General features: G+C 37.5%; 1 protein-coding gene across 10 annotated transcripts in view; it reads left to right on the top strand.

Annotated features, from left to right (window-relative positions):
• The window catches only part of CUL2 (cullin 2), a 53,055-nt gene that overhangs the window by 15,748 nt on the left and 18,307 nt on the right, over positions 1 to 19,000 (top strand). For 6 of the 10 annotated variants that reach the window (XM_064444958.1, XM_064444957.1, XM_064444954.1 and 3 more), the window contains 8 exons: positions 2,540 to 2,645; positions 7,258 to 7,340; positions 10,138 to 10,224; positions 13,592 to 13,688; positions 13,781 to 13,891; positions 15,774 to 15,936; positions 17,112 to 17,236; positions 18,843 to 18,950. In XM_064444958.1, the coding sequence (XP_064301028.1) occupies positions 2,540 to 2,645; positions 7,258 to 7,340; positions 10,138 to 10,224; positions 13,592 to 13,688; positions 13,781 to 13,891; positions 15,774 to 15,936; positions 17,112 to 17,236; positions 18,843 to 18,950 (880 nt within the window). The remainder of the gene's footprint in view (positions 1 to 2,539; positions 2,646 to 7,257; positions 7,341 to 10,137; positions 10,225 to 13,591; positions 13,689 to 13,780; positions 13,892 to 15,773; positions 15,937 to 17,111; positions 17,237 to 18,842; positions 18,951 to 19,000) is intronic. The other 4 variants (XM_064444960.1, XM_064444961.1, XM_064444962.1 and 1 more) reach the window with 2 other exon arrangements.

Genomic DNA, 19,000 nt, shown 5'->3' with positions numbered 1-19,000 from the left:
AGTCTGTCGCCCCAAGGACACTGTGGGCTATTGAGATGTGGAAGCATTTCTTTGAGAATGTGGTCACTGTGTCTAGAATAGAAATCTGTAGTTATTGTTCTTGGTTGATCTGAAAGTACCAAATACATGAAAGTTACCAGGTAACCTGCCCCAATAATTAGCTACCTTTCTAATTGTTAAATTAGTTTGTGCAATTTCTTTTGCTAAGCTTCTTGTAAAAAAAACTTGTCCTCTTATTTTGCTGAATTACCAAGTCCTCTTTATCTGAAAAACTTGCCCACAAAAATATTCACATACCAGACGTTTTCCTGATATTGCTAATTTAGATGGAACACTGTCATTCAGTATTCCACTATGAATTAGGTATTTGTTTTGAATGAGTCTTGTAACACTCTTCTAAATTTCAAACTTTTTAGCCTCTTTCTGGAGTGGAAGCTTGGTGGGTGTGTTCTGAAGTTTGGGTGCCAAAAGGTATATTGCTTTGCTAGTGCCATGAAGGGAAAAATACTCGGTTTTCTCATCTTGTTTGCCATTTTCTTCATCAGACATTAAGCCATAACCCTGCAAAGGTGCACTCTCAAGTAATTGGCGCTGGGCTGTGTGATCAGGCTGTTAAAATTTTCACCTGAAAGTTTTATCTCAGTAGTAGCAAGAGTCTGTGGATAATTTCTGGTATCATCAATTCATGCCTAATCCTTGTTTCTCCAGTAAGTTACAGATGAACCTTATGGATTGCCTTCTAAAAGTAAGAAATACAGATGAAGTATTTGAAGTAGTCAAGGTGAAAAATGGTTTATGACATCAGTGGAGAAGTTGATTTGAGATTATACTGTTTGCATTTGCATGTCCTTTGCAGTTACTTGCTTGTGGTTGTACTTGGTTCTGGAAGTTGATGGTAAAAGTAGGGGAAGGGGAGAGGAAATGTGAGCAAATTTGGGTTTGGTTCTGAGGCAGACTGTGGTGAAGTTCTTGCCATGAGTGGTTCTGCCTGCCTGCTTCTTGCCACCACTTTTTTTCTTGAATCAGGTAGGTCTTTCCAGGGGTACCTGATCTAGGTTGAACTTGTTTTACTCGTGGCTGCGTTAGTGTTAATGTAGATCAGTTGCCCCATCTGGATTTGCTGGGAGGGCTTGTACTGATAGAAGGGAGAGGGTGTGAATGAGGAGAGCGTAGGGCTGTTCTTTTTAGCAAGCTTAACAGGAAAAAGCAGAACGGCAGCTGCTGCCTTCGTTCATGTGGTGGAGAGAGGAAACATCACCAAGGAGCATGCCTGTGTAAGACCTGTGTTTCAACTATTCTGGATGCCCACATGAGTTTTATATGAAATGGCGGGCCTGTAGCCTTCTACAGACTTGCGTTTAGAGTTTATGATGGTTCTTCATGGTAGCAGAGCAGTTTACAGTATTCTGTAAGACACTGGAGTCTGAAAGTAGGTTAGGCCACTGTATTCCAGTTTGTTGACGCTGCACTATCACATCTTCCTTCTTTGGACTCTGTCCTAAATTCTTTCAAGTTCATAGGTTTCCAAGTGTGTTTCTCCTTTTCTTCTTTCCTTGTCCAAAGTGTTCAGACATGCCTAGTCTGGTGCAGTCCCTCAAGCCTGAATCTCTTAAAGTGCTTCAGTGATCTGTCTCTCTTCAGTGTCTGAAACTGGTCATCTCAAAACTGCTAGTTGGATCAGAGTTAAAAAAAAAATAATTCTCAGTTACCTCATGTAAGCACTAACATAACAAATATAAGCGTAGTTATGGAAGGTAGTAGAAAATTTTTTCAGTTATCTGTGAAAGAGAAGAATGGTTCAGTTTAAAATGTTACTGTGTTTCTTTTAAGGGAATACTGAGAATTGAGGGATGTTTTATCAAGTCTTGCTCAGAAACCATACTAAATGCTAAAATGAAAAAAGGCATTTATAACATTTATTCTTTAACTGTTAAAATAATTTCTGCAAATTCTTGTCTTATCTTTAAAATTTGTAATATAGCTGTTTGCTAGTTACCATGGCCTAAGTAAGGGATCATAACCGACAAAAATTGGCCCTGTAAAAGTTGACACTTTTTTTGATGTTTTACTTTGAGAGAAATGCAAAATAATAAACAGTACAGGTAGAAGAAAATACATTTACTTAAAAATATCTGATACTCAGGAGCATTTTTCTATCATTAAAACTAAATCATTATCATTCTAATACTAGTCAAATGCTCAGAATTTAGCAGTTATTTAGCATGTACATGTATGAGTAATATGGCAATGTATGTTGAAAAGTTGGGTTCTTACCTAAGTATATTGCACACAAAGAAAATGCTGACAGTGATATATCAGGCCACTGTTTGATATCTCAGTTATTAACACTGTACTGTTTTAATATGTTGTAAGATCTTTCAAATTGAAGTAATTGGTATTTTAAGACTTTCTTACAGATAGCAATGGCATTGGTTAGAAGAGGTTATCTTTCATGATGTAGAAGACATTCTATAATTCCAAATTTATTTAAAAAAATACAACTTTGCCCGTTTTGATTAGAATATCTTTATTTCATTAGGTACCTCAACACACAGTTTATTAAGAAGAACAAATTGACTGAAGCTGATCTTCAGTATGGGTATGGAGGGGTGGATATGAATGAACCATTGATGGAAATAGGAGAGGTAGGTATCTCTGGAAGTGGGAGTGGATGTAAACTATATTCAGAAGCACTACTAGTTCAGCTTTGTCCTCCTAAATTTTGACTTTTCTGTGTGTCAGAGTCTGAATAGTTAAATATGGCTGAAGATGCAAGCACTGAACCCTTTGTAAAATGAGACTACAGTTTTGTTGTAGAAAAATATAGTGACCTGGGGGAAAAAATAAGCAAATATGAAAACTATTGGAGAACTTCAGCTTAAAATGTGATAATAAGTACCACTTTGAAAAAAACAACTTTGGTGTTTAAGTGACACTACTATCTAGAAAATATTTTAAAGTAGTAATACTTTTGGTTTTTGAACCCTTGAAATACTACTTTTAGGCTTCTATTTCTTGATGTCACAAAGTGTAACAGCTTTTTTTGAGATTAGTCTTCTGCAGTTTATTTTCTAATGCAAGCTGTTTTGTGCCTCTATCATAGCAACACAGATTTTAGAAAAACTAGGCATTCTGTGCACAAAAGTATCATGTAGGGACAGCTTATCGTTTCAAAAAAAGTAACTTGGGGCAAACAAGGGTGTTAACAGCAATGTAAATTAGAGAGGCTGAGGCTAATTTTTAAATATCTATAAAATAAACTGTTAGTAGCAGGACTATGTTGTGCATTGCTGAAGTGCACAGGGTGGTATCTCAGAAGTATACGTAATTTCTGTCACTTTATGGCTGCTGTTACCATGAAATATATGAAAGTGAAAGACAATTTTACTGTTAAAAAAAACCCAAAACAAAACTTTCAAATTTTTCAAGACAAAGTGTTTCAGTATGCCTTTAAAAAGATTCTGAAAACACCCTTTCAGGGTGAATCGGAACAAAAACACAATGCTGAATACAGTTGAATAGAAACTTTTCATTTGAATTCTTGTCTGTGTATCTGTTTGCTTTGTGTCTGTATGTATACACACTGCTAGCTTAAGAATTCATTTTATTCTGTCATGTGTAGTGGTGTATTGTTTTTTCCTTTCCTCTCTACATTTGCCTTTTTCTCTAAAAGGGAAGCAAATAGTTCTTCTCTTTTGGTTTGGAAAGCTAGAGAAAATTCATTTGGTGGTTGGTTGGTTTTTTGGTGGTTCCCCCCACCCCTTAATGTCTGAACTTGACTTGTCAGCAGTTACTGTTCTAGCTCTTGGATTTCATTGTTTTAAGTAGGAGATCTCTGCTGCCTTTAGTTAAGAGTAAGGAGAGATTGTGATGCAGGAAGAAACATCATCTGTGCTGCTGACCCAGCTACCCAGCTGATGAAGACGGCACTGCCAGTTTGCCAGTTGAAATTGTTAATCCTCTGACAGGTTGTGGGTGGGCTGAAAAAAACACCAGAAACACAATATATTTTAAGTCAAGGCAATTTGGGAAAGGAAATTCTTCTTCTGTGCTGTCTGCAAGGCTTGCTAATCAGTGGCATCTGTAAAGGCTTAACAGAGCTTAGAAGTAGATATTGTTGCACTGTGTCTGTGGTGTCTTCAAAACGGTGTAAATGTCACTCCTTCCTCAGGCTGATATTTACCCGAGTGTGTTCCCATGATTGTCAGAGGTAGTCCTTAGCTCTGTGTAAATGACTGTTAGTTCAGCTGCTTTGGGGGCTGGGAATAGTTCCGGGCTTTTTCCCGGGGCTGGGTGATGCTGTTACATTAATGAATTCTCCCCAGTTCAGTGTGCTACTCCGTTCTGAGGTATCACCTAAGGGTGGTAGGGGCAACTTTTGTCCATAGCTTTCTGCCCTAGGATATGTTTACCGGAGAAGAACAGCAGACCTGATAATTCAGCTTTTTTTGAGAATTCAGTTTTGCTTTTGTTTATGGAATCATTAATGGAGTGGAAGGACAATGAAGCACACTTTGCTTCAAGCTTCCCAGGCAGTTCTTCGTAGGATGGTACATCCCTAGTTTATTATTTGGGCAGCTTATGTGGAGTGTCAAGCTTCTTAAACTCTAGCTGGCAGCCTTTGTTTTTTGACAAAGATGTTCTGGATGATGATGTCTGGAATTCTACTAATGAGTTTCTGATCATCTTAATCCCCGAGACTGCTTCCATTTCTCTTTACCAAATAACGTCTATGTAGTCTGTAGTAGCGGGAGGTAAATTTTGGATCTTGAGGCAGTAAAGTTTATCTCTGTTCATTACTGGTGTAGGTTTATAGCAGTTACTACTTTGCCCTTAGAAAGAATGGAAACTCAAGCCTCCAAGACTCGAGTAGTTTTGCACTGGTTTTGGTGAATTTGTTGCCTGAGAAATAAAATTAGTTCACATTTCTTGACATGCAAGGCATTCACCAAACTTACCAAGTCTTTGTTTTGAAAGCATTTTCTCTCTTGTTATGGTTCCTGTTTAGGATTTTTTTATTCTTTGGATTGCACTAGGGGCTTTGACAAAAGTTCTTATCTCAGTTCATCACTTTAGAGTCAAAGGAATTATCATTTATCCCTTTTGGGTGACTGAGATGATCTGTCCTTTACCTACCAAAGAGCAAACACGCTTATTTTAAATATAGTTCTCTTCAGTCTCAGCATGAAATTACAGAAATAATGCCCAGTATTTAGAATTTGTAGAAGCAGAACTGTACTCCCTTATGTACTAAAGTTTCTGTCTCAGCATCGCTCCCATGTGCTAATGAAACTTTGGGAGCTTTTCAGTAATCTTAAACGAGTACACGCTTGCTGAATTCTTCTGGGGTGTGTAAGAGTAGGTACATACAAGAGACTGGAGGTGCATATGTGATGTGTATGGGCATGGCTTCAAGCAGTTTAGCATACTGATAAGTGTTCCAGACATTCAGTAATTGTTGTACTAGGAAAAATACAGGATGAGATCAGTTGATGAAAATAGTCTGCCAGTGCTTGCAAGAGATGGTGGTTTGGTTTTTTTTGGCCATATGTTATGAATGCGTGGTGAGGGATACTGCTCTTCTGAGCTGAGCTCCTATCACCAGTTTCAGACTCTGTGGAAGCCCTGAGCTAAAAGATGATCTTAGCTAGATGTGCCTTCCTGGGTTTTTCACCTATTGTGGGGCAACAGATTCTGGAAAATGGAAGAAACTGCCATATTCTGTATTGTCAGTCTGGGTGGAGAAGAAAGATCAGTCCCACTCTTCAAGGAGAAAAAAGTCTCTTGAACTAATACATCAAGTTGCTGGATTGACCTGTCTGTAGTTTATTTGACAAGAAAATTCCAACAGGCAACTTGAAGCTGTTTCAGATCGATAGATCATATGTGAGAGGGACCATATTAGAGACTGCATTTCAGAGACCACGTTGCAGAATCGTGAGTTACCTGAGGTCATCCCCTTCACCTCATAGTGACAAAATGTGTCAGTCCTTTTTTTTTTTTTTTTTTTCTTTCCCCAGAGCTAGCTTCTTTGATCCAGCAGAGAATGTTGAGTTCTTGATGTCTTAGGGAAACTGTTTTCCTCTAACTGTTCTACAGTTGCTCTCCACAAGGCAAGAAGTGAAAATCACTTCTAAGACAACTTCGATTTCAAAACACTAGCTGACTTTTGATTTCTAAGCAAACCTTTACCTCTTCTTTGAATCTGGTTATGATGCAGTGGGGTCAGCTTTACCTCCCAGACTTCTGTACCTGTATTACAGCCTGGGTGCTGGATAGCTCTGACAGACAGAGTGAGTTCATTTGTCTGCTCTTTGAAAGGCAGATTTATTTGACAAAGTGGATCAGATTGGATACCTAGTCAATAGCTAGATCCCTACTTTCAGTTAAGACACACCTGATCAATATTTTAATTTTTACAGCTAAGGTCCTGTTAGTTGTGTCAGAGCTTTCTTAGCAGTAATATTCCCTCTGCCCTCACTGATTTTGGGTATTTCATTTTTTCCCAGTGTACTGCTCACTGGTGGGTGTTTTTAGAGGTCTCAGATGTGTATTCCCCCCATATGAGGGATCACATTATGCCCTTTGGGCTTTAAATCTGATTTTGACTGACATTTAAAAACTCATTCAAACAATTGCAGTTGTGTTTTTAAAAATGGTATGTCTTGGGAGCAATTACTTCACCCACAAGAGATGCAAGCTCTGATCTCACAGATTGGCCAAGAGACATCCCCTTTTGTCAGCTGAGGCTTATTTTGCAATCATTTTTAGAAATATCAGTGTCTGCACACATTCAAACACTTCATACAGAAAGGCGTATTACTTACCTATGACTGTGCAGATGTTTTGTGTATATGTATGCCCAAAACTTGCCCTTGTAACCAACTTGCTTAGGGTCCTTATATGCATGTGAGAATCCTTGATGGAGTGAAACCAAGGAATAAATCAGTCCTATTAGATATGTAGGAAGCATGCAGACTGGGAAGCATGCATTCAGACTAGAATGCTTCCTGACTAGAAATTATGTGTCTGACACTGCTAGTGTACAGATATGTGTGATTTTCATCTGAATGCAGTCAGATGTTGTAGAAGAAAAATGATAAAATAATATATTGACAAATGGGGGGGTGGGGGGCAAACAGAAGAATTTTAAAAGGAGAACAAAGGGAATATCTAACAGTTTTAAAAATCTTTGGTTTTGTTTTGGTTTTTTTTTGTATTTTTTTATTGATGTAAATTTGTGTTGTATCCTGACAGCTAGCTCTTGATATGTGGAGAAAATTAATGATTGAGCCACTGCAGGCCATCCTTATTCGGATGCTCCTCCGAGAAATAAAAAAGTGAGTGCTTGATTATTTTTTTGCTTTTACACAATGTGGGGGTATTGTACTTTTTTACTTTGAAAAGTCTGGGGACTTTGACCAATTTCTGTTATGTTTTCTTTTTTTGAAGGTAGCTTCTTGCCTCATGATGATGTTCTGTATCAGCTTTTCTTATTGTAGCTACATATTTGTGGTTTGTATGTGGAGAAAAAGAGAGAAAAGAAAATAGTTAATTCACTGTAATCCGAGGGTAGTGATCTTTTCTGTTTCAGCAACCTTTCTTATCAATGGGATTGAGGAGTAGTTAGGGTAATTTTCCAGGTCTCATAGGACACATTTTGCCTTTTTTTCTCCACCTGATGCTGACTGCTTATGGCTTCTGTTCTGTTGGTAATCATAAGGACCTGGACTTACACAAGGATTTGCTGAAGCCAGAAAAGTTATATTGCTTTGCATGGGACCCAAAACAATTCTTGCTCATCTGCCAGTAACGCTAAGCATCTGGGTTTCTGTTCTTCAGATGACTGACTTCACTTAACATTCTTGGTGCTTTACTTGTATGAAAAGGAAATAGTTTTGGGGATTTTTTTGCACTTTGAGGAAATTTATTTCTGATTATCTTTTTTACTTTTAAACAAAGACCCTGGTAGTTACAGGGCTTGGGGCTTTCTAAGTTTCGATTTAAAACCTTTATACTATTTAATTACTAAAGGATTTTTTTATTTATGAGTAAACAGAAATGTTGAAATATACAACTACACACAAGGTCTGTATAAGTTCCATCAGTTTCTACACTTCCACTACTGTTTAGGGTAGCTCTGGAGTTGCCTAATGACTGGAGGTTTTTTAAGTGATTGTGTGCCTGAATTGGGTGACCAGGCTAGTGTAGTTAAACTGAAAGGGTGAGGTAGTTTGGCTGATTGAGGTTCCTGGGACATGCACTTGGTCAGAAAAAAAGCTGTATTTGTAAGGTGTTAAAAAAAGATTTTAATATTGTAGCTTTATTTTTTCTTCTTGAATTAAATTTTTGACTACTAAGTAACTGATATGATGTCCCCCTCAGATGGTATTTCTGAAGCCAGGAGGTATTTATTTGCTTTCAGTTGTTGAACCATGCTTCCTTTGTAACCAGTGTTAATACTGCTTTATACATATGTTTACTACAACAATTTATTTTTACTAAATGAAGATTCCCTAATTCTTGGTGGAGAAAATTCTTTGTTACATCAAGCACAGTGACACTGAAGACTTGTTTTAGTCAATCTGTATATTTCATTGGTGGGTGGGAGTGGAAATGTGTGTTTAAAACCTTTTTCACCAGACATCTGATGCCTCTTAAAAGTAATGGGATATATTTACCTTGAGGCTGACTACAGACATCACAAGGGTATTTAGAACAAGACTCACTGGTTCTGTGGGGCATTAGATACTGAGACTGTAACGAGTTGATGTTATTTTTTATTAAACTGTTTGGAAAATTTTAAATAAAATTTGAGTCATCGTCTCTAATGGTTGGGTCTGGATTCCGCCGCTCCCCTCCCCCCCCATTGTTAAGGATTCTTCTGTGGGATCTCAAAAAAGATAATCCAACTCTCTCTCAAAATATACATCTAACGATTCATATTAAGTTTGTTCTAGCTGCTTTGTGACCAGCATATCATATAAAACTATAGAAGAGAGAACTTCTTATAGCTGTTCTTCCTGGTATCATGAAATGTAGGGCTTGCTGTGGGTATTCTGAGGATGGCCTTCATGTGTAATTATAGGCTTGTTGCTGTTCTTTACTATGGTTCCAGTGGTCAATACAGTTTGTAAGAGGCAATTTTAAAGACTTTGCAAATGCCTGTTAAATGTCTTCTAGCATTCCATTCAGCAATTCAGAGATTAAACAGTGTCTTTGAAGAACAGGATATCAATATGATACATCTATCAGAGGTGCAAGGATATACATGAGAAGATTATTACCTAAAAATTTTAATACAATTACTAATACATGTATATACTTAAACCTCTCGATTAGATGACCAAAGTGTAGCACTTAAGAGTGTGCATGGTTCAATGTATTAAAATGCTTTACAGAAAACCTTAAATTTCAATAGGTTGGACAGTAGAACTTCTTATAACAAGAAGATTTTGCACCATATACAACAAAAAGCGGAGTTGATAACCAACATTGTAGTCAACTGGTTGCATATAGAAGTATGTTTATTACTGTACTGAAAAAGGTAGGGGGAACAGAGCCACAGATTTTGCTTTTGGGTTTTATTTTATCAACGTATTTAACTAGAATTCTGAAAAGACTTCTGACTAAAATCTTGAGGAGATCTAAAATCTACTTTTCAGAAGCTATAAACTTGTGCAATACACTATACATTAAAATTAACAATAAATTTTTTGGCACATGAAAATAAAGAAATACAAGTAGTGACTTACGGTTCAGCTGAACAAGATGGCTAAACTGACCTAAGAATCTGCTGATGCCAGAAAGGAGCAGGCTGTGCTCTACTACCTTTCTTGTGCTGAATTTGGTGTTCGTCTAGTGCCTTAGTGAACCAACTCAACCACTAATATGACAGAAAACCATGTTGGGTAATACGTCTCCAGACTGGCCTGATTAAGTCAGTTCAGCAAAGAATTGGATGAGTGCCAAAGCAATGCAAGAGAGATACAGAGGCCTGTGCCTGAGAAAAAGGGAGCAGGATTAGCCCCCTTGAACAGCAGAGAATTGTTAAATCGCTTAAGCCTGTCTTGTGTGACTGCACTCCTCTTAATATAGAGTTCTGAATATAACACAATTTCTTCCCCCTCCCTCTAGCCCAAGCACTCCTCCTACAAGGCAAGCTGAATATCAACTTACGCATTTTTGTTTCAACACAACAGGAAGCCGTCAAGATCTCAAATTGTGAGAAAATTCATCTATGAAATTCTTAAACAGAAATAATTTGGAAATTATTCAGGTGCTATCTCAAATGATAGTGTGATTAGTACAGACTAACCAGGAGAGGCTTCTCTACTAAAGATCACTAACACTTTCTAACTAACTGAACCTATTCCTGTGTAAGCTGATACATTATTTATACCATTTGTTTGAAAGGAAAGCTATTGGAAATTGTTAACTTTTTTTTAAAAAGTGTTTGAAACAGGCTCTTCTAGTTCACAGTGAATCCTGTAGTAATTGGTCTCGATAGGCTGTTTGTCTGACACAGCAGAGCACTTCTTTTGAATGATGGAATCTTCTTTTAATGAATACAGTATTTATGGTTGTACCTTAAGCTTTAAATATGTTCTGTGGGGCTGTATGAGTACACTGTCCGATACATGTTAAACTTCTACTGTTAGCTTTAGTCTTAAGATAGGACCAAGCTGGAGCTCAACTTCCTTGAGCTTGTGTTTTGTAGTTTTCTCCCTTTCTTTTGAAAAGAAGGATCTCACCATCATCCGAATTAGTGGAGCTTGTATTTCTAGTGCTTTATCTTTTTGTCCAGATTCCCCACCAAACAGCATCATTCCCTTCTACCCTCCCAGGCTGTCCTATGCCATCCCTGCTTCAAACTGTGTGGCAGCTGCTCTGTAGCTGTATGCATCCGTACTGCTTGCTGACTACTGCCAAGAAGGAAAACATACACTTAATAGACTTCCACCTTAGTGGGGTCACCAATTCCTCTCATTTTAGTTTGGTGGATGTTCTTACTACTACAACTTCTATGAAAATCATCCTTGAAGCTTCTGTCAAATTTTGTTGAAACTAGCCATTTGCGTTACAAATTTTTGGGAGCAGAGAGCCACTGGTGTAAATAAAAACCTGAAGATGCTGCCAAAGTGGAAAGAATGATACTCTTGTGACATATGCTGTTTATCTTGGAAATAGCTTTTCAGATAGGTTCACGATGAAGTTCATAATGCAGTTCTGTCAATAAATTACATGACAGCTTTGCTGTAAATCTATAATACTCACTCACTGAGGAAACCTATGTTAAGCAACTAAAAATTCAGGGGGGAATGGGGAGTGTGGACATCTGTTTAAAAAAAAAAAAAAAAGCTTACATGATCCTGGCACTTGTTCCAAACTTGTCATTCGATTGGCAACTGCATTCTCACTACCTCCATATTTAGAAATGTAATTAATCTCTTTTTCTTTGTTGTGTAATACCAGCGACCCAAAAGGCAGGCAAGGTCTGTTCCCTGTCATGTTCCTTTTATCCATCGCCTTCATGCCCTCTGGCTTCTGCTTCAAAAGCCTGTCTCCTCCCTTGCAGCTCTTCCATGGAGCATCAGCCTCCTGTGCTTTTACAGCTTTTTCCTAATGATACATTGACCTTCCAACCCCCTGGGCCTGACCTTTGCTGCCCCTCTCCTTCAGCACCTGTGTGGGCTAAGGTCTGTGAAGTGGCCTGTGAACCGAATAGAGGGGCGCTGTGTCTTTACCTGTTATTACAGTAATGCTTCATGTGTTTGTGTCACCAGTATCTGTGCAGGTCCAGAACCCCGCATGCTCCCGACTGGACTGTCTCTTGACAAGAGTCCTGCTTTGTAATATGCTTAACTTTTAGTTATGTAGCTTCCTGCGCTCCGTGACATCATGCTATGTTCACAGGCTGCACGCATCCTGCAGCTCACTGTACTCCTGGGCCCCTCCGGGATGGAGCTCCATCCAGGTCCTGGTCTGCTGTTATACCTCTTCCCTTCTGTGACATGCTGCTGCCTCTGCCATCATATAATGAGACCCAACATATGCAAGAATGCAGTGTGTGATTACATGTACCCAAACCCCAATTTATTCTATTGCTTCAGCCACCATTGTCAGAGGACACATTCGTGTTCCCCAGGGGAAAAAAAAAAATGTCAGACCATCACTACTGGAGCAGCTACCCATTAGGTCAGCTCATTTGTAACGGGTGACCAAGCTGCATAAACCGTACAGTGACTGCTTGTAATCTGTTAGAGAGCTAGTTCTTTCCATCCATCATGAGCTTAAGTTTACGGATCTTAGGACACAGTAATACTTAAAAACAGTACACCTAATTCACAGTGTTGTGAACATACCAATATGGTCTGGTGTTTATAATACGATGACAGCTGGTGTAGCTGTCCTGGAAATGTGCTGAGCTCATGGGCGTCCTCTGGAGTTTTTATCAATTCCAAACCAAAGTGAATGAAATTAACAAAATTATTTCTCCCCCATTCCACCCCAGCCTAGATGGGTGTATGGTAATGTTTGGGTTTAAAGTATTTTGTATGACTTCTTTCTTTTTTTTTTTTTTTTTTAAATCACTCATGTAAATGACTTTCCTATACCAACATAAGTTTCTAACAGAGAACTCATTTTGTCCTTTTGGTGCAGTGTGGGTAAAGTAAAAGTTCTTATTCTGTATGCATGTATATATGTGTACATACGTATTTAAAAAAGGAAAACCTTTGGAATTACAACTGCTGATGCTTAAATGTAAATATACTTTTATAAATTGTATTTTAGTCCTGTTAACCTTAGGAGATAAGGAATATTGTTTTACTTCTTTTTAAAGTGTATATGAAAGGTGGTCTTTTTTAGAACAGTTCATGTTTTTAAAAAGTCTCTGCTGCTCCGAGTGTGGGTCTGTTATTTCCAGCCTCCGCAAAGGACTGAACACTCATGTTTTTAGCATGCAAAACTCTTGTTTTAATTACTTTTGTTTTTAGCTGAATGAGTTTAAAGAATATTTTCTTCACTTGAACTGGCTCATCTGAAGCTAAGAACTTAACTGGAAAATGTAAGGTTTTGCTTTTCCAGTGTATGATTAAAAATTGTGATGATGCACCAAGCACGTTATTTGTTCCACTTAACATCTACATGTTGAGTAGTAGATATTCAGAAAATAAAATAGCATGCCTCTTGGTGTGATGTTGGCAAAAGTGATTTTTTCTGGCGCAGCAGAAGCGTGAAGGTAGTCTATTTAATAAAGGCTACAGGTACAAGATGGAACTTATTTAACTTTTAAAGTACTCGCTTAGAGTATGTAATTTGGAATACTTATATCTTTAGCACGCACTGGGAAATTTCCTGACGTACAAATGCTGTTGAATAGTTTATGAATTGTTATCTCAACAATTCAAATGTATAGGAGAGAAAGTAGAGTGCATTTTTAATTTTAAGATTCATCATCTTCAATTTTACTGATTTAAGCAGAGGAATTTACTGGAAAATATTTTCATTCAATTCTATTTCATACAGCTATCAGATCAGTTACACTACATACCTACATTCTCATGAGTGTTTGCTTTGCCTATTTCAGTGATCGCTGTGGAGAAGACCCAAACCAGAAAGTAATCCATGGGGTTATTAACTCCTTTGTTCATGTTGAACAGTATAAGAAAAAATTCCCCCTAAAGGTAGATACATGCTTCTGATTTATGTTTTTAATTTTTAATGTTAATCTAGTATATGTATTATCTGTTCTTTAAAAAAAATTTCTCCTTTTCAGTTTTATCAGGAAATTTTTGAGTGTCCTTTTCTGAATGAAACAGGGGAGTATTATAAACAAGAAGCTTCAAATTTATTGCAAGAGTCAAATTGCTCACAATACATGGAGAAGGTAAGAGATTCATCCAAACACCTGCAATAACTAAATCTAATATTACCAATTTACTGATGAAACATGTTTTCCTGTACAGTTCCAATAGTTATTCTTTGTTGTATGTTTTCCTGCAGTTTAAACTATGTATTTTATGGCATGGTTAAGCTGAATATAAACTACAAACCTTGCCTATGGATGGACTGTCAGCTTCAAAATAATAAATCAATTCCATGAAAAGTTTAAAAAAAGACAAAATCCAAAATGTGTACCAGTTTGATCACTATCGCTTCCTTATTTCCTTATTTTCCTTCTGTTTGTAGTAGCATAAGATGAGAGTTTTAACAATATAATGGTTAGAGAAGACTTATGGTAGATTTGTTACAGAGGATTATTAAAAATTACATACTCTGAGGTGGATTTTCTTTTGTTTTGCTTTGTGGTGTATGAAGTCAGGCTGTGGTTAAATTACTTGTAATTCTCAGACCTTGCTTGAGAAAACAAAGATTAATACAAGACCAGGAGTCAGCCCTCCAGTGCCATGCTGTCCACACTAACAACATAGAAGAGTTGAGGAGAAGGTTGTGAGATTACTTTTAACCATAAGGAGCATAAGCTAATGGTTGCACATTTGAGGTGAAATTCAGGGACAAGGCTTCAATTAAACCAAAAGAAATGCAGATTCATTTTATCTGTCCTTAGCAGTCTGCAGCTGCACTACTCTCCGTAGGCTCCCCTCGTAATCACCAGGTATGAGTGCTTCTATGTCAGTATTTATATGACAGAATCATAGAATGGTTTGGGTTGGAAGGGACCTTTAATGGTAACCTAGTCCAACCACCCTGCAGTGAGCAGGGACGCCTTCAACTGGATCAGGCTGCTCAGAGCCCCGTCCAGCCTGGCCTTGAATGTTTCCAGGGATGGGGCATCTGCCACCTCTCCGGGCAACCTGTGTCAGTGTTTTACCACCCTTGTTGTGAAAAATTTCTTCCTTACATCTAGTCTAAATATTCCCTCTCCTATCACAACAGGCCCTGCTAAAAAGTTTGTCCCCATCTTTCTTGTAAGCCCCCTTTAAGTACTGAAAGGCCTCAAAAAGCTCTCCCCAGAGCCTTCTCTTCTCCGGGCTGGACAACCCTAACTCTCTCAGCCCTTCCTCCTAGGAGAGGTGTTCTGTCCCTCTGATAATTTTTATGGCCTCCCCTGGACCCCCTCCAACAGGTCCATGTCTTTCCTCTGATGAGGACCCCAGAGCTGGACGCAGTGCTCTAGGTGGGGTCTCACCAGAGCAGAGTAGAGGGGCAGAATCACTTCCCTCACCCTGCTGGCCATGCTTCTTTTGGTGCAGCCCAGGATATGGCTGGGTTTTTTGGGTTGTGAGTGCAAGTTACTGGCTCGTGTCCATGACTTATTTTATGATAATGCCTATTTCCTTCATTGGAGTTATAAGGAGAGCTTTTATTAATAGCTCAGATGTATACCTTATGAACAGATGTTTACATACAAGCAGATGGGTTTGGAACAGAAAAGTGATTCTTATAGTCATATAATTAGGTATTGTGGTAAAACTTTCTCAGAATTAATAAGAAGCGTGGTAAGAGAAATTGGGGAAGACTGGTCACAAAGTTGAAGGGAAGAAGAAATTTTGAGAACTACTGGAGTGCTATTAGACATCTAGTAGTGACTAGGCCTGGTCAGTACTCAGAGATAGAAGATTCTGTTAATTCAGTAATAGCCTGATTCAAAAGAGCAAATTTAATTTTTCAGCATCCCAGATAGGTTCTTTTTTAACTTTGTTACTTATTTGTGTCTCTCATTCTACATATATATACTGTTGTACATTCATGGTTCTATGTTGGTTGTTAGTATTTCATCAGCTCTCAGTTTAAAAACTTGTCTGTAGGTTTTAGGTAGATTAAAAGATGAAGAAATGCGGTGTCGGAAATACTTGCATCCCAGCTCATATGGCAAAGTGATTCATGAATGCCAGCAGAGGATGGTAGCTGATCACTTGCAGTTTCTACATGCAGAATGTCACAATATTATCAGACAAGAGAAAAGAAGCGGTAAGTCTCAGTGGTCACAAAAATCATGAAGTGGTCTCTGTTTTATTCATTTAGTATTGCAGTTTACTATGTTTATTCAGTGACCTTCTATGCACTTAAGTATTTTCAACTAATATAGATTACTTATCTAGAAAGCCCAATTAAACCCTGAATGACATTTTTCTTTTACCATGTAATTCATTATCATTTTTCCAAATTTATAGTCAAAAGCTTCTTTTTAGAATAACAACCCTTCTTTTGCCAATACTCTTTCTCTTTCCTTGTCTTAGCTTAAAAACACACTAAAGTCCTGTGTCCTGTAGAATTTATCATATTTTATGCTTGTGTTTTCATTTGTAAACCAATGGCTCTGTCTTTACAGATTTTTTCATCATCATTTAACAGGTCAGGATTATAAAATATATTGGCTTCTTTTCATAGCAACTTTTTATTGTCCTGAATCTTTTGTGACCTCTCTTCCCAAATCCCTTTTTCAGAAGCAGATGCTTTTATAGTTATATTCCCTGCCTGACTAAAAAAATTACACTTCCCGATGACTACATGCCTCTTACCCTTGACAGAATGCTTATTCTTGCATGGAAGATGGTATCTATTACGTGAAACAAATTATTTTCACAGTCAAACTCAAATTGTATCTAATAATAGTGTTCAGTTTCCAGAGAGTTTTGCAAAATTGATCAGAGCTTGGATCCTTTTTCGCAAACAACAAACAACCCAAACCAAAACAAATGATAAAAGTAGCAGTTGCATATTTACAGCTTTTCTAACCTGAGAAAAATTTCAAGCTGCCACTGAAGGAAGACAAAAACTCAAGAAGGTATCTAAACTGATTTTCATCAGCTGCTGCTAAGGGAGATTTAGGGAGGCCATGGATTAAAATAAACAGACACAATACTTTTCCGTACTAGCCCACCTCTCCTCTGGGAGCCTCTCCTAAATAAGCAGTACTGGAAGGGTGAGGTAGTCACAATGGCAGTACTCAGTAAACAATGATATTAGCCCTATTGTTTCTTTTTTTTCTTTTGTCAGTGATCCAGTGTATGTTAAATTTTTTTTTCAGAACAGTTGGTCTTGTTTCAGTCTTTGAAAAGCTCTGTGTGAAATTATGATACTATATTAAGTGTTGATTTTTAGTGTTTCTAAGCATATTCTATAAAAATGTATCTCTGTTACAGACATGGCAAATATGTATACTCTACTTCGTGCTGTGTCAAGTGGTTTACCTCATATGATTCAGGAACTACAAAACCATATCCATGATGAGGGCCTTAGAGCAACCAGCAATCTTTCTCAGGAAAATGTGAGTTTTCTTAGGCAGCTGAAATTATCTATTTGATTAACATTCCTGATGAAATGTTTACCCTTTTCTTTTTGGTCTATTCTGTTTTTTTAATTTTGTCTATATGAAATTGGTTTGGAACATTATGGATAAATTGTAACTTCTGATCGGCACGCTTAGCTGTGCAACACATATCTATCCTGAGAGTTGATTGTTGTGATCTAACCAGAAACAGCTACAGCTAGATATTTCTCATTGTTGTTTGTTCAGTGCTGTCATGGCGAATAGGTCCTTTTGTTCCATGTATGTATTTTTTTTCCTGAATTTCTCTAAGTCAGTGGCATTTGCTGTTCTGGTATGTTAGGAACCAATGATTGCATTTAGTTTAATTATATGTTTTTTGTAAAGACTTGACATCCTGTCCTGATTTCAGTGTGGTATTTTTTACTAATAGCTTTGTAGCCTCATATTTTCATGTAATTTCTGAAAATACCGTAGCATAATTATTTTACTAAAGTGTGTTAAACTTTTTTCAGTCCATATGTATTTAAATTACTCAATTCCATTTTTGTTCCTCTAGCATTGCTATTCAGAAACAAACAAGCTTTCTTTTGGCATTATATTTGTACATGTATACATCTTGCTGTCTAGATCTGTGCTCACTTTAGGATGGTGACTTTAACCATCCAGTGTTTCTATCTATAATAGTACATAGATACGAACTGTTGTAAATTTACTCTTTTATTGACTGCACAGGACTGCTTACTCTTCCCTAATTCCTGTGTGCATACTGAAAATGGGCTGAAGTCTTTAGTAGTATAGTTTACTTTCAAATTGTAAGTTTACTGAGCTTATTTTTTCAAACTCATAGTGTCTATACAGGGGAATGAATGCAGAGCCATGAGGGAGAGAAAAATTTACAGCCTTGTGTAGATAAACTCAAAATGTGAAATACTTACTCCCCTGACCGATTGGTCATCAAAACATTTTTAATTGTGACCTGAGAATGCACTTAGGGAGTCATGTTGTGCAATCAGTGCGTTGCACACTCTTGCATTGCTGCCTGCCAGCCTGTCTGCACAGGAACTCCTCTAATTCATACTAGTAATTTCTGTACAAAATGTTATGCTGAAATGTGGTGGGCTAAACTTGATTGGTAACTCTCCTATGTAGGAAAATTTGAAGGGTTCCTCCAAATAGTCTGTCTCTGAGGTCAGCATGTAGGAGAAGCAGCAGTTTACTTATTTCAGTAGCTTTTTTGCTTGATTGCTGTATTTACATGTTAGCATTAATGATTTTTGAAAGGGCTAATAAAGGATTTTAGGGTCTGATGGACAAGATTAGACGGTATGAGAGTGGCATAGTCTAAAATATAGACTAAAATCTCTTTACAGACAACGGGACTAAATGTAGCCATAGACTTTTTATTTTCAAAACATGCTCAAGAACAGTAGTGTAGGAGTACAACAATGCAGAATCAATCCTCTCAAAGACTTAATCACTATGATTTTAGCTTTTATCAAAAAGAATAATTAGGAAAAATTTTACAACTAATGTAGATATGTGTGTGTATGGATAATGCTACTTTTCTCAATAACTTGCTTTCTGTTTTATCTACCTTTTTTAGATGCCAACTCAGTTTGTGGAGTCAGTTTTGGAAGTACATAGTAAATTTGTTCAACTCATCAACACTGTTTTGAATGGTGATCAACACTTTATGAGTGCCCTTGACAAGGTAACTTTTACTTATGAAGTAAAAAAATCATTGGAAAACAAAATGCTGGA

Source organism: Phalacrocorax carbo, chromosome 2 (genome assembly GCF_963921805.1).
Source record: "Phalacrocorax carbo chromosome 2, bPhaCar2.1, whole genome shotgun sequence".
Classification (NCBI taxonomy): domain Eukaryota; kingdom Metazoa; phylum Chordata; class Aves; order Suliformes; family Phalacrocoracidae; genus Phalacrocorax; species Phalacrocorax carbo.
Note: the sequence above shows the minus strand (reverse complement) of the source record. Positions and strands in the feature narration are given on the sequence as shown.